At 44.7% G+C, this 13815-nt stretch overlaps 1 protein-coding gene across 4 annotated transcripts in view; it reads right to left on the reverse strand.

Moving 5' to 3' along the window:
- Window positions 1–13815, reverse strand: part of LOC148022071 (MUS308 and mammalian DNA polymerase-like protein) — a 161640-nt gene that overhangs the window by 73461 nt on the left and 74364 nt on the right. For all 4 annotated transcript variants that reach the window (XR_015694453.1, XM_087697682.1, XM_087697683.1 and 1 more), the window contains one exon: window positions 6145–6378. Coding sequence is in view for 3 of the 4 variants with exons in the window: in XM_087697682.1 (XP_087553808.1) it covers window positions 6145–6378 (234 nt within the window). In the remaining variant the exon portion in view is untranslated. The remainder of the gene's footprint in view (window positions 1–6144; window positions 6379–13815) is intronic.

Consider the following 13815-nt stretch of genomic DNA (forward strand, 5'->3'; position numbering starts at 1 on the left):
CAGCTCATCATCCTCTACATAAAAAGTGGTATCATCTCCATACTCTAAGTCCAGCACCTATGTCTCCTCCCTCACCGGAAGTCACACGCCACATAGCCCGCTCACTCGTGAGTAGAGGAAATAGGACATCGCCTTTGCAAAGAGTAGGAACAAATATGGAGCAAGAGGGCAACCTTGCCAGACAAATCTCTCTAGCCGAAACTCCTCCCCCCTCTTGCTACCAATGAGAACCCTGCTAGTAGCCGATCTGTAAAGTGCCGAAACCCCACAAATCCATGCCTGGAGGAAAACCAACCTCACCATGGTGCCCTCTATTAAGTCCCAGTCAACCCTGTCACACGTCTTCTCAAAGTTCAAGAGTACTGCCAATCCTTGACCACTGTGCTGAGCCCACTCGGTCGCCTCAAAAAAAGTGAAGGCATTGTCTAGGATGCTCCTATCCTGGACAAAACCTGTCTGGGTTTCATGAATGATGTATGGAAGCATGGGGCGAAGTCGATTCCCAATCATCTTGAGCAACGCCTTACAGGCCAGTGACAACAAGGTAATTGGTCTCCACTAGGACAGCTCCAACCAATCTCCCTATTTGGGAAGGAGACTAACAAGACCTGCCCATAACCTCCCTAGCATCAGTCCTAAGCCAAAAATCTCTTGAAAGGCCAATGGCACGGGATCCTTCACCACCTCCCAATAGGTAGTGAAGAAGGCCTTAGAAAGACCATCCTCTCTCGGGCATTTCTTCCCATCTTGTGCACTGAAGGCCTTAGCTAGCTCCTTCTCTGTGAAGGGGTCTAGGAAGAAGCGTCCCATCTCCTCTATGACCAGGGGCGGAATGCAATCCCAGACCTACTGTCTACATTGTTGTACCCTGGCTGAGGCTGCCTTCTACTGAAAAAGTTGTCTGTAGAAGTCGATGGCAATCTCCAACACCTCATCTAGGCTAGAGCGAATCCTCCCGTATTGATCAAAGAGGTTGTGAATCTAGTCTCTTGAGGTGCGAGGCCGATGCACCTTAAAAAATTCTTTACACATCATGTCCCCCTTCCGCGCTCAAAAAGTTACTGAGATACGGAAGGAGAACTCAAAGCACCTGTCCTCAAGGCCGGCAAGGGCTGCCCGTGCACGCACCTCCTACGTGTGGAGAGTGGGATCCCCTGGTGCCTCCTAGAGTAGTCTCTACATGGCAACTAGGACTTACCGAAGTGCTCTCTCCTCCTCCCACCTCTGTTGCCTGGCCTATAGGGCTGCCTTCGGGTAGATCCTACTCAACTCGGCTAAGGCCTCTGCAACCTCCTTTGCAATCCGGTCCCCCTTGCCCACTCCCTAGTCCAGAGCTGCTCAATCTGCCTCCTCACCCCCTCCCTCCCGTAGATCGAGTCTGGGATCCGACAGGATCATGTGCCATGGGCTGAAGCAGGAGCATCAAGAGTGAGGAGAACCGGGCAATGATGAGACAAAGTAGTACCAGCCAACTGCCCTACTTGGCCTCCACGAGAGCACCCCCATTCTCCCACATAGAACCTGTCCAGTTGCTCTAGAAGAGCTCCACCCAGCCGCCTATATCCCCAAGAGAAGTCTAGCAACCTCTCCCTCCTGTGGAAAGCTAGGTCTCGCCAAGCATCACGTGCTCCTACTGCAAGGAGGAAGACCTCCCATGCCTCTTGCTCCTCCCCTGCCATATCCTGGTAATATTTGGCTATGTCCTGCAAGTCCTCTAAGGCCTCCAAGTTGTTAAAGTCTCCTCCAACAATCCAAGAGTCCACCTCTGGAAGTCTTGCTGCGATCTTCACCCATAACCTATTGCGTGTCCTAACCTCAGTAGGAGCATAAACATTGAGGACTCCAAGGCACGAGTCCCCTATATCCAATATAATCCATAGGACCCTCCTTGCCACAATCATCCCGTGGTCTCGTACACAAGCGGTAAATCTCGGGCCAATAGAGGTGTATACGCCTCCACTCTTGCCATGGGCACCGATGGAGTACTCCCAGTAGGTGTGCGAACTGCGTAGAAGTACCTTCCCTACCCGATGAGCCTGGGAGGGGGTAAGCTTGTGCTCCTAAAGAAGTAAGATGTCAATCTGTCAAGTTAGAGCAGGCTGCAGCTTCTGCCGAACAATCAATTTCCTAGAACCACGTGCCCCACTGTAGTGGAGGCTATTCACATTCCAAGATGCTAGGTGTAGACTCATGGGGAACCTTATGACTGGCATAGCAACCAGAAACGTCTAAGATGTTTAGAAACGAAACATCAAAAACATATTTCGTAAGTTTCTTTCAAGAGGGGGTAAAATAAGAAACATGGGTTTTTTATATAGGGATTTTTTAATTGTTTTAACTAGAAAAATAGGTTTTAAACCTCTATGGAACTCCCTCTTAAACAAACAAAGGCCAATCAAGCTTAAGCGATAATACATGAGAGTCAATTGAGAATAATACGTTACATATCCGTGATTCGTTATTGACTTATGTCAAAGTTAGTCTTTAGACAAGCTATACTATGGTTTAGACCTCAAACATTATGATTCATACATATCACACAAAGAAATTTGAAATAAACATGTAAATAGCTCATGTACAATATGGATTGAGTCAAGTTGCAACATCGTGATTCTCATTCCAAAACAAACTAACAAAATGTCAAAATCCAAAATGAATCATAATATATCATAAATAACTCATAAATGAGACTAAAGTTATATAATAATCAACTCTCAAGATAAGAATAGATTCTATATTGACAGAGCCCAATAACTAAACAAAATCCAAAAAAGTTAAGTCTGTCATCCAAAATTTGGAGTCTTCACGAGTCATTACTCATTATCATGATCATGTTTAACATTGCCCATTTGTTTTTGTCAAAAAACCCATGTTTTTGGAACCCCCCTTTTTATTTTTAAAAAAACCACGTTTTTTACTGTCAAAAACGTTTCTTACTTTAAGAAACGTTTCGTAAGTTTCAAACTCGAAGAAACGTGTTTCTTTGCTACTGTAGTGACTGGCCAAACAAGCACTTGTTCGGTGTGAAAGTTGCTGATGAAGAGAAAGAGCTATGGGGCATGCAAATGTGCTTAGCCGCAAGCTTGGAGAGTAAACTCCATTCCCCCACGGTGGCTCTTGAGCGGACCATGGGGGTGATAGATACTCTAGGCAGTATCACCAAGGCGCCTATCAACCACGCTGAGATGCGTGACTCTGTACACTAGTAGAAGCAGGAAGCCTGTGCAAGGGCCCACTCGATCACATCCATTGGTGAACTCCACTGTGGAGAGGCTCGAAAAATAATGCTCAAATGTGAGACCTTGACTCCAGCCCACCAATTAATGTCCATCATGCACCCTCACCACTGCTGGGAAAAAAGTGCTAGTCCTCCTTCTCCCATCCACTAGGAAATGTGGTCTGCAACCTGGCCCCTCACCTCCTCTATCTGTGTCATCGTCCAGTCTCCTAAATGAGAGGTCTAAGAGAAAAAAGCAGAGTTTGGTCCATCCGGTAGTGCAAGTAAATGGACCTTGCCGCTCCTTGACTTACGGACCACGAAGATCCCCACCTCCAGAGGTAGCGGAAACTCTCCACGCTCTGCAACTCTCAAATAAGACCACCGACCACTACAGAAAAACTCCTGGGGGAGCAATTGTGCTTGTCGAGGGAACGTGTGGCGGGCGGCTGGACCAGATGAGCTGGTGGCTATGTGTGTGTGTTGGGGGTGTTGGCTGCGAGGTGTTTTGACGAGGGCCTGTTACCAACCCTCCAGCTCTCTGCTGCCATGGTTGTCTCACTGGCTGGTTGAGGCCCCCCTACCGTCTCCCTCTCTGTCGTCGCTAGACCCATATGAAACCATCAACATCCACTTGTGGTTTTGCCGGTTGAGCTGCCTTGACTCCGAAACGTGTGCAATCATGCTGTCCAATGCCCAAAGTCATGGCATCACAAGCACTGGCCAAGCTGCCCTGTCACAATAACCTGTTGCCTGAAAGAGTGTCTACCTGCCTCAATCTCAAGAAACTTGGGTATGTTCTTTGTATCTTTTACATCCGCAAAGGAGGAAGGAAGTTGTGCCGAAAAGCCATACAAAGTCCACCACTAACTAACGATACTCTACCGCCAGTCTGGGGAATAGAAGGGTGACCTTGTGTCTAGGAAACCTGTTGTGGAGCACGAACTCCTCCACTGTGAAGCCACTATACCAAGGAACCATGTAAATGACCCCCTTCATGGAGACATAAGGTGAGCTATCCACTAACTCATGGGTTGCATCTACAGGGGTGATTCGAACCATGAAGATCCCCCAACCCATGAGAACTGCCTCCGCAATCTACATTGTGCCAATGCGTAGCATGGAGTGAAGCCAATCCTGAAGTTGGGCGTTGGATGGAGTGTCCTACGACTTGTCCATAGATTGTTGTTTCTTTCAGTTCCAGTTTTGTGGCTCGGACGGAAAGGAGTTGTTCCTTAGAGAGGACGACCCGCAAGGTGTTTGACTGGGGGGCACTCGCAAAATGCTCTGACATCTAACCAGAGGTTTCCATTGCGCGTCCCTGCTGGGGGCTACCAATCTAGCTGCTGTGATACTGGGGGGAATTTGCTGCAAGAGATATCCAACTTGTGGCAGATGCCAAGTTGTCTATTCGCAAGTCTAGTATGTCTCCTCCACAAAAGGGGGGATCACTTGGAGCCAAACCAATGGTGACCAATCAATTCATTGCCAATGGCCTATAAGCCCCTGGGTTGGTTAATAGTTGACTTCTCCCCATTCTCTCAAACATCATTCATGATACACTGACAAGCTTTGTGTCCAAGTATCCTCGACAACATCTTCACCTTCTTCGAGGCTACAAAGTGGGCCCAGTATAGCAATCAAAGGGTTGCGACACTCCTCCTAGACTTGGAGAAGGCCTATGACAAGGTCGACTAGAACTTCCTTGAGGGTACCATGGTGCGATTGGCCTTTGCTCTAAAGTGGATAAGCTATGTCTTTGCGTTGTATAAATCGACAGTTCCGACTAGAGTGATCAATCCGACAAGGTTGTATCCTAGCTCCTTACCTCTTCTTACTATTTGCAAAGGTGATGTCTTACTTCCTCCATTCAAGAGTCAACAACCTACAAGGGCTCAAGCTGCCAATGCAAGTTAAGATGGAGCTGTTGGATTTGGAGTACATAGACAACACCGCACTCTATGTTGAGGATAATGAGGTGATGCTTGAGAGTGAGACTGGCACTAGAGGTTTTCTACATGGCAACAGATCTGAAAATCACCTAGCATAAAACAATTGGTTTTCTCAAAGACCCTAATTCAAGCACTAATTGGGACATCCACACGGGATTCAAATGGGTGAACACAAGATAGTGTGTCAAGTACCTTGGTTTCCAAGTGGAACTTCAAATCACAACACCCCAGAGTTCGTACTCGTGTTTAATTCCATATGCAAAGTTAACCTACAAGAGCACGATCTACCTTTCCCTACCTAGTAGAGCTCTAGTGGTCAACCGAGTCATATTGGACACAAGCTAGTATTTTTCAAAGATGGCAGATGATAAAGGTGTTGCAACAATGTAGAGGGTGGAAATCCTAAATATGGAGCAGGCGAGTAAGCAGCAATGGCAATTGTTGGGCTATGAGTTTTGTTGCTTTTTCTTTTTCTTCTTTTAATTTTGAGGGGGGAGAGGGCTGCAGTCACCGAGCAGCAAGCTTGAAATGGATGTGAGCATCCAGCACAGATGCCACAAAGTGCCATATCAAAGTGTACGTAGTACAGCAAACACCAGGTTAACATTCACCGCACCTCCAATGTCCAAAATAAGCTTAACTGAGCTCACAAGTCCTTATACTAGATCCCATTACCACGTTGAAGACATCTAGCACTGCACTACTATGCATTCCCACTTCCAGTAAGTCTCAAAATGAGACAGTGATAAACATCAATACCATTGATCATTAATGCAAAACAGATCTATTGTATAGCACAACTCTGGCCTCTCACACAGGTCTATGAATGTTTCAAATTTATGAGCATGAATAGCAAAAGTGACCACACTCATTTGGCTGTTAATAGTGAGTTGATTCCTTTAGCTATGTGAGTCAAACAAAGAACACAAAGGATACAACTGACGCGCTTCTGACACTAATTTACTGAGCATGTACCTGTATCAGCCTTGCCAGGATTAATGCCACATAAAATCGCTTGCAAATCCTAAGCGTATGTTCTAAAGGTACAGTGAGAAGATTGTTTCTTCCAGTTATACTTGCCGCTGAATTGGAACCTCCTTTTATTCTGGGGCTTTTCATGTTCCTCCTCCCTGAAAGAACAACAATAGGAGCTCCATGTGCCATGCGCATTAAGAATGGTTCCATTACACCAACCCTGTTGCCAACAGCCTGCAAAATAGTAGTATCCAATCATATACACTGGTTCAAAACCCAACAGATATAAAACACAGCCAACCAAAGCAGAAAATTTGTAACAACTGAAAGATCGTATAAGCCCATAAATGGGACAATGGAAGTGTAGACATGACTCGTATGTTATGGAAGTTTTTCCCCAGAATGAAAATCCTTCTATGAGTTAAAAATGGCCCCATCTGGCTACAAAATGAAAGAGCTAGAGATTAATCATGAGTCCTTCAATACAGTAATTCCTGCAGTGTTCATCGCATGAAGCTACAGGTTTTGCAATACATTAAGGCCCCTACCTTTATGCATAGAGTTGACATGTTTGTCATACATTTAATATATTGCTACCTCAGCATAGATGGAACAAACAGATACAGGGATTGTAAAAGTGGCACACTTTATAGGTCACTACTTGGAAGCAAAGGTTAGTTCATTGTGGCACACAAAATCTTGTCCATGCAAATAAATCTGAGTGCTGACCTAAAAATCTTCTAAAAGGTTGGAAAGATTGGTCAAAGGGCATGTTGGAAAACCTTGGTCAGAGGGCATGTTAAAAAGCAAAAGCATGACGAAACAAAAAAACTATGTCTATTTGATCTTTTTGGTTGCAAATGGGACACACACAGTCAAAGCTCACAAAGGGGGTTAGTCCCCTCCAAATATTAGACCCTAGAGAAGGCAAGAGCCACACCAGCATTGTTCCTGTAAGTAGATAGTATAGCTCACAGCTTAATAAAACACAAGAGTTTGATCACACTAGGAACTCCTCTTCTTTAACTCTGCCAAAGACGACGACCAATTGACAAGAGCCAAGACATCCACAAACTGGCTAGCTGAACATAGATGTCCACCCAAGTAATGCACCCAGCAAGACTTTATTATGAGCCAAAGTTTTAACCACTAAGGCATCACACTTGGGACATCAGCCTTTTTTCTTCAATGTAGCCTAAAGCAATCATGCAAGGATACTCCTTGAGGAAAGTAAGAGTAAACAAAGATCAACATAGAACCCTATGTCTTGTGAAGCAGATAGCCCTTGCAAACATCCCTCCAAAGGACTGTTTCATGCTTCCATTGAGGAAAAGTGAGAAGGGCCATACCCAAATGCATAGTTTCTTGGAGTTTTCAGAATGAAGAAGTAAAAATGGCTAGGCAAACGTCAAAATGGAGTTCAGTCTCAGTAAGAAACAGCAAAACATACAAATGATACAATTATCTAAAATATAAAAAGTAAGGACGGACAGTTGAGAGTTGACAGGTATTAAAAACACAAATTGGCAATAGGTCAACCTTCAACATTCATCATTCGGGACAAGAGAGAGAGAAAGAAAGAAAGAAAGTTATATCAATCTCTACAAATGGCCAAATTGGCCTATGAGACCAAAATGTTACATCTGAAAAGTCAAGGAATTTCCCATGTCCCAAAATACTTGTCATCTAATGCTATGACTAACTAAATGGAAAATAGACAGTAAACAATACATAGGTGATGAGTACAAAATGATGTTTAAGCCAAATACAACATGAAACTACTCAGGAAGCCCTCTCATCCCAAGATATCTCTCATGGGTTTATCTAGCATAGAGAGGCTGAAGCAGTGAGGTATGGTCCCCCGTTGCAGTGTAGTATCTTCTATATCTACAAATGATGCCTCCATGCCCTATACAACTTGGATTCTGCTCACTTGGAGCTCAACCGAGAGGAGCTAAATCATATCAGGAGGATGGACATTATTCAGATATACACACCCAAGACATGGATGACACCTACTAAGAATTTAGGGATGAAGATGGCTTTCTACCAGAAGCATCTTCTGTACATATCCCATGATGGCTTTGTTGTCTAGTTGAGATACATGGAAGCACACATGTCTCATGGTGTATGATGCACCATTGGACAGCTTCGTACATCCTCACACTAGCTCCGAATCGAGATAAGTAGATATGGCACAAACTCCCTATCCCAAGAAAGTCACTATCTGAAAGAGGGCCTCTACCACTATGGGTGATGCTCCCATCTCTACTCTAATAATCTCATGTGGTACAGAGGGCTTACTCTGAATCTGTGAGAGTAGAGGATCGAGATACAGCCAGATTCAGTAGACAGTGTGAGAGTGAGAGAGACAGAGTTGAAGCACGACACCCAAGATAATAGACTGAATGAGTGTAATCTGAAAGTACAAAGTACAACCCTTAAACCTTAGGGTTGTAGGGGGGTGTTCACACCTGACACACACTAAGTGCCTAAATGTGTGTAACATAAGCACATAAGTACATACGATAATAAGACCATAAGTCTGGGGGAAAAAACCTCTCCTACCGAGAGTAAAAAGTGCCCCAGTGTCCTACTGATCACCGACACTCCCATATGAGCGTAGGCGTAAGCAAGGCGTGAGTAAAATACCCGCGTGAGTAAAATACCCAACAAACCCCCCTGGAGTGAAGAGTGATCAAGAGTACAAGGATCATCCGCCACCAAAGGATATCAAATTTAAAGCATCGCGAAATGCTTCAAATTTGTCACGAGGAAGAGCTTTGCTGAAGATGTCTGCCACATTACTGGTGGTAGGACAATAGACAAGGCTGATATCACCTGCATGTAGCCTCTCTCTGACAAAGTGATAGTGAATCTCAATGTGTTTCGTGCGAGCATGAAACACTGGGTTCCGTGCCACTGCAATGGCACTCTGACCGTCAGTGAACAAAGGAGTAGGCTCAGTAACAGATACATCCAAATCAGCTAGCAAGCGTCTAAACCATACGCATTCAACTGTGGTGGTGAAAGCTGCCTTGTATTCAGCTTCACATGACGATGTGGCAATAGTGGATTGTTTCTTGCTAAGCCAAGAAATGCAAGAAGTGCCAACAAAGAAACAATTGCCACTAGTAGAGTGACGTGTATCATAATCACCAGCCCAATCAGAATCACTGTAAGCATGTAAATGCAGTGGTCCTCCCTTGGCATAAAGCAACCCAAGAGAACGAGTACCCTGCAAGTAGCGGAAAACACGCTTGACAGCTTGCCAATGTGACATACGTGGCTGATGCATATACCTGCTCAACGCTCAAACTGCAAACTGTATGTCCGGCCTAGTATTGCATAGATAGATAAGACATCCAACTGCAGGAGCATATGTATGTATATCAAACAAATCACTATCATCATGTAATGACAGTTTCAATCCAGGTTCCATGGGAGTACAAACTGGCTTGCAATCCTGTAAGCCAAACTTCTCAAGAAGCTGCCCAATATACCTTGACTGTGATAACCCAATACCTCGAGCAGTATGTATAAACTGGATGCCCAAGTAGTAATGCAAAACTCCCAAGTCAGACATGTCAAAAGTTTGCTGCAAATTTTGTTTGAATGCTGAAATCTGATCAGCATGTGTTCCAGTGAGCAAAAGGTCATCAACATAAAGACATAAAATCAGCATAGATCCCCCTTCTTTACATATGTAAAGGGTAGACTCAGATGAACTGTTTAGAAACCCCTGATCAAGCAAGAAAGCATCTATCTTTTCATACCAAGCTCTAGGAGCTTGTTTTAAACCATTTAGTGCCTTTTTGAGTTTGCATACCAAATGTTCTGAGCCTTCAACTGCAAAACCAATGGGCTGCTGTACATAAACTTCCTCCTGAAGTTCCCCATGCAAAAATGCAGTCTTGATATCTAGCTGATGAACTGTCCAACCATAATGTGCAGCCAAAGCAATCATAGACCTCATGGTCATCATACGGGAAGTAGGAGCAAATGTCTCCTCATAATCAATGCCCTTTTTCTGTGCGTAGCCTTTAGCTACCAGCCGTGCCTTGTATTTATCAATGGATCGATCTGCTTTTCTTTTCAATTTGTAGACCCATTTTGTTCCAATGGCTTTCTTCCCAAATGGCAAGGACACCAAATCCCAAGTGTGATTCTTAGTAATAGAATCTAATTCAGCTTGCATGGCTGCCTTCCAATGCACACTGTGTTGTGCATCCTCATAACATTCAGGCTCTTCATTGTCAAAAGTACTTGCTGCCATAATAAACTCCATAGTATGTGCTGAATCATGCAAACGAGTTTGCCTTCTAGTACGACCAGCCATGGATGCATCCAAAGGACTATCTTGCATAGTCTGCAAATACCATCTAGGTAGCTGTCTAGCATCCTGGCTGTGTGCAAGCTCTTGCTGAATTTCTGTTTCAGCATTATGCTGAGTATTTCGATCAGCCAATGGCTGAATTTCTGCACTTTCCATAGGAGCAACTGGCTGAACATTAGGTTCATTTTGTGAACCTCCAGCTGAATCACCAAAAGTAATGGGCAGCAGCCCTTCAAAAACATCACGGGCAGTTTGATATGTGTCGGATAATTCTGATTTTTCATCAAAAACAACATCCCTGCTGACAAAAACCTTCTTAGTAACGGGATCATAGAGTCTGTAGCCTTTGCTCTCATTGCTATATCCCATAAAAATGCACTTAACAGCCTTGTTGTCCAATTTTCTTCTAAGTACCTGTGGAATATGGGCATAGGTAAGACACCCAAAGGTACGAAAGTGACCAACAGAAGGTTTACGGCTGTTCCAAGCCTCAAATGGTGTGATGGTCTTCAAGGCTTTGGTAGGGCATCTGTTCAAAATATGGCAGACACACATGACTGCTTCCATCCAAAAACTATGAGGCAAGCTCTTTGCCTTCCGCATACATCTGGCCATCTCCATGAGTGACCGATTTTTCCTCTCTGCTACCCCATTCTGCTGTGGAGTATAAGCTGTAGTATACTGATGTACTATGCCCTTCTGTTGCAAAAAAGAATTCAGCATAGAGAACATGTATTCCCCCCCTCGGTCCGAACAGAGAGTCTTAATGTGGCATCCAGATTGGTTTTCAACAAGTGCATTGAAAGCCAAAAAATGCATCATACACTTCTGATTTCTTTTTTAAACAATAGACCCAGCAAAAACGTGTGAAGTCATCAATGAATGTCACAAAATAATAACAACCACCCAATGACATGGTCTGCATAGGCCCACAAACATCTGAATGCACCAACTCCAATCTGGTTGTTGCCCTGAAAGCAACATCACCAGGAAATGAGAAACGATGCATTTTCCCCAAAATGCATCCCTCGCATAAGTGCTCAGGAGGTCTCTCCAAGAGAGATAAGCCATCCAGCATCTGAGTACGCTGTAAAAGCATCAAGCTGCCAAAGTTTACATGCCCTAAACGAGCATGCCATAACTCCGCCTGTATCATAGCAGGAGTAAGAGTGGATGTCAAGTATGCTGACTGATTTACTGAAAGAGCATCCAACTCATATAAACCATGACACAAAGATCCTGTCAAGACCAATGTCATGCATTCTTTTTCTCGAACCATGCAACGGTCATAATCAAAAGTGACCTGCATACCACAACGTGCCAAAGAAGAAATAGAAAGCAAATTCTTCTTTATTCCAGGCACAAACAAAGCATCCTGCAGGTGGAGAATAGAGCCATCAATGGCTGTGAGCTGAATCTCCCCAATACCACGAACAGGGTATGATGCATTATTGGCACACTGTACCGATTTCCCAACGGGAGGTGCACTAACTGAAGCAAACAAATCTCTGCGAGATGTGATATGTCTAGAAGCACCACTGTCAAAGAACCAAGTGTCAGCATCCTCTGTAGAGCTAAGTGCTCTATCGGCCCAAGAGATGTCATAACTGCAAGTGTAAAAACAATAGTCCCTGTCCACAACAAAGGACGCGGACTCACTAGCAATGGAAGGAGTAGTAGAAACAGACATTCCTGACTCCTTCTTCTTCTCTTTGGCAATGCGCTTTCTGCACTCAATGATATAGTGGCCGGGGTTCTTACAATAATGACATTTTCCTTTCTTTGCTTGCGTCCCCCCTTGTGACTGATTCTGCGATGTGCCCGAAGTGCCAGAACTCTGTGGAGCATTTTTCACCTTGCTGTTCTTGCCTTTCTGTCTTGCCACAAAAGCCTGCTCAGAGACTATAGCATCCACACCACTATTTTTCCGTGTTTGCTCCTCCTCTAGAAGCAAGCTAACCAGCTGAATAAAAGTGAGTGGGTGCTCAGCAATCCTCATTGTGAGGTTCAATGCAGTATGAAAAGACAAGTACGAAGGAGGTAGGGAATTCAAGGTGGTGGATATCAACTGTGCATCCGAAAAATACTCATCTACATTCATGAGCTGCTCCCTCAAGTCCTGAATCTTGTTTAAGTGATCCTGCATAGAATCACCTTCATGCATCTTCAGAGTTTCCAACTCTTTCTTCAAGAAAGAGATCCGTGTCTCATTTTTTTCTGCAAACATATGCTCCAAAGTCAACCATGCATCTCGTGAAGAAGATGCCGAACGGATATGAGGTATGATGGACCGCTGAACTGCCAGAGCAATCAGCGACAAGGCCTGTGCATCACGGGGATCCCAAGCTTTTTGAGCTGCAGTTCTTGGAGGAAGTGGCTGAGGTGGAGCGGGCTGAGGTCCCCGTTGTCCACGTGCGCCATGGGGAGGAGGAGTAGCGGGAGCTACAACTCCCGGCCGAGTTTCCTCTCCACTGACATAATCCCATAAATTCTTGGCCACTAATACATTTTTCATCATAAATGACCAAAGGGAATAGTTGTTTCCGTCCAGTCTGTCCTCTTTTTATACATACGTAAAAACATCACCTCCCTGATTTGCCATGATGACAAATTTCCAAAGACAAAATGAGCAATGTCAAAGCAGTACGAACTGGAAATCTGCAAATTTTCAAAAATTGCAGCAAATACGTTTCTGCAATTGATGTGCAAGGGCGTACTCTGTCAGAAAACTGTCTTTTACTACACGCTTCCCAAGGTGCAAACAGTGCAATGCAACACTGTTATGAATAAATCCCCAAAATTTTTGCCAAATTTTCTGTCAAAAACAGTCGTTCTGTGACTGTATCAGCAGTTTAAATGCATCTGTCCTCCAAATAAACAAAAGCCCCAAAATGTCTGACGATCCTGTCTAAAAATTTGCATGAAATTTTTGCCTCCACTAGTTCTGTGTTGCCGCGTGTGACCCTTCGCTTCCAGAATTGATCTTGGGCTGAAATTTAAAAAAAAAAAATGTTTAAAATTGCACCTTATGTGGTCGTCTGGCGAGCTGACTAGTCGCGATGGGAAGACGAGCTGCGCGTGGACAGGGCAGGCGGCGTGAAGAGCAGACGCACGTCGCGAGCTGCTGACGTGGAAGTAGACAGGCGGGCAGGCGGGTGACGATGGTCAAACGGGCGTCGTCCTGACGAAGATTGCGTGCGGACTGGCGGGCTGGTGGTGCTGCTCGCGAGCTGACGAGCGATTGCTGACGGGCAGCTGCTGACGTGGTCGACAGGCGACGACGACAGGCGACGCAACTGCTGACGTGGACGACTATAGTGAGAAGCCTACGCTGA

This window comes from Lygodium microphyllum, chromosome 17 (assembly GCF_053477565.2).
Source record: "Lygodium microphyllum isolate KBCC chromosome 17, Lygodium_microphyllum_v1.1.10, whole genome shotgun sequence".
Classification (NCBI taxonomy): domain Eukaryota; kingdom Viridiplantae; phylum Streptophyta; class Polypodiopsida; order Schizaeales; family Lygodiaceae; genus Lygodium; species Lygodium microphyllum.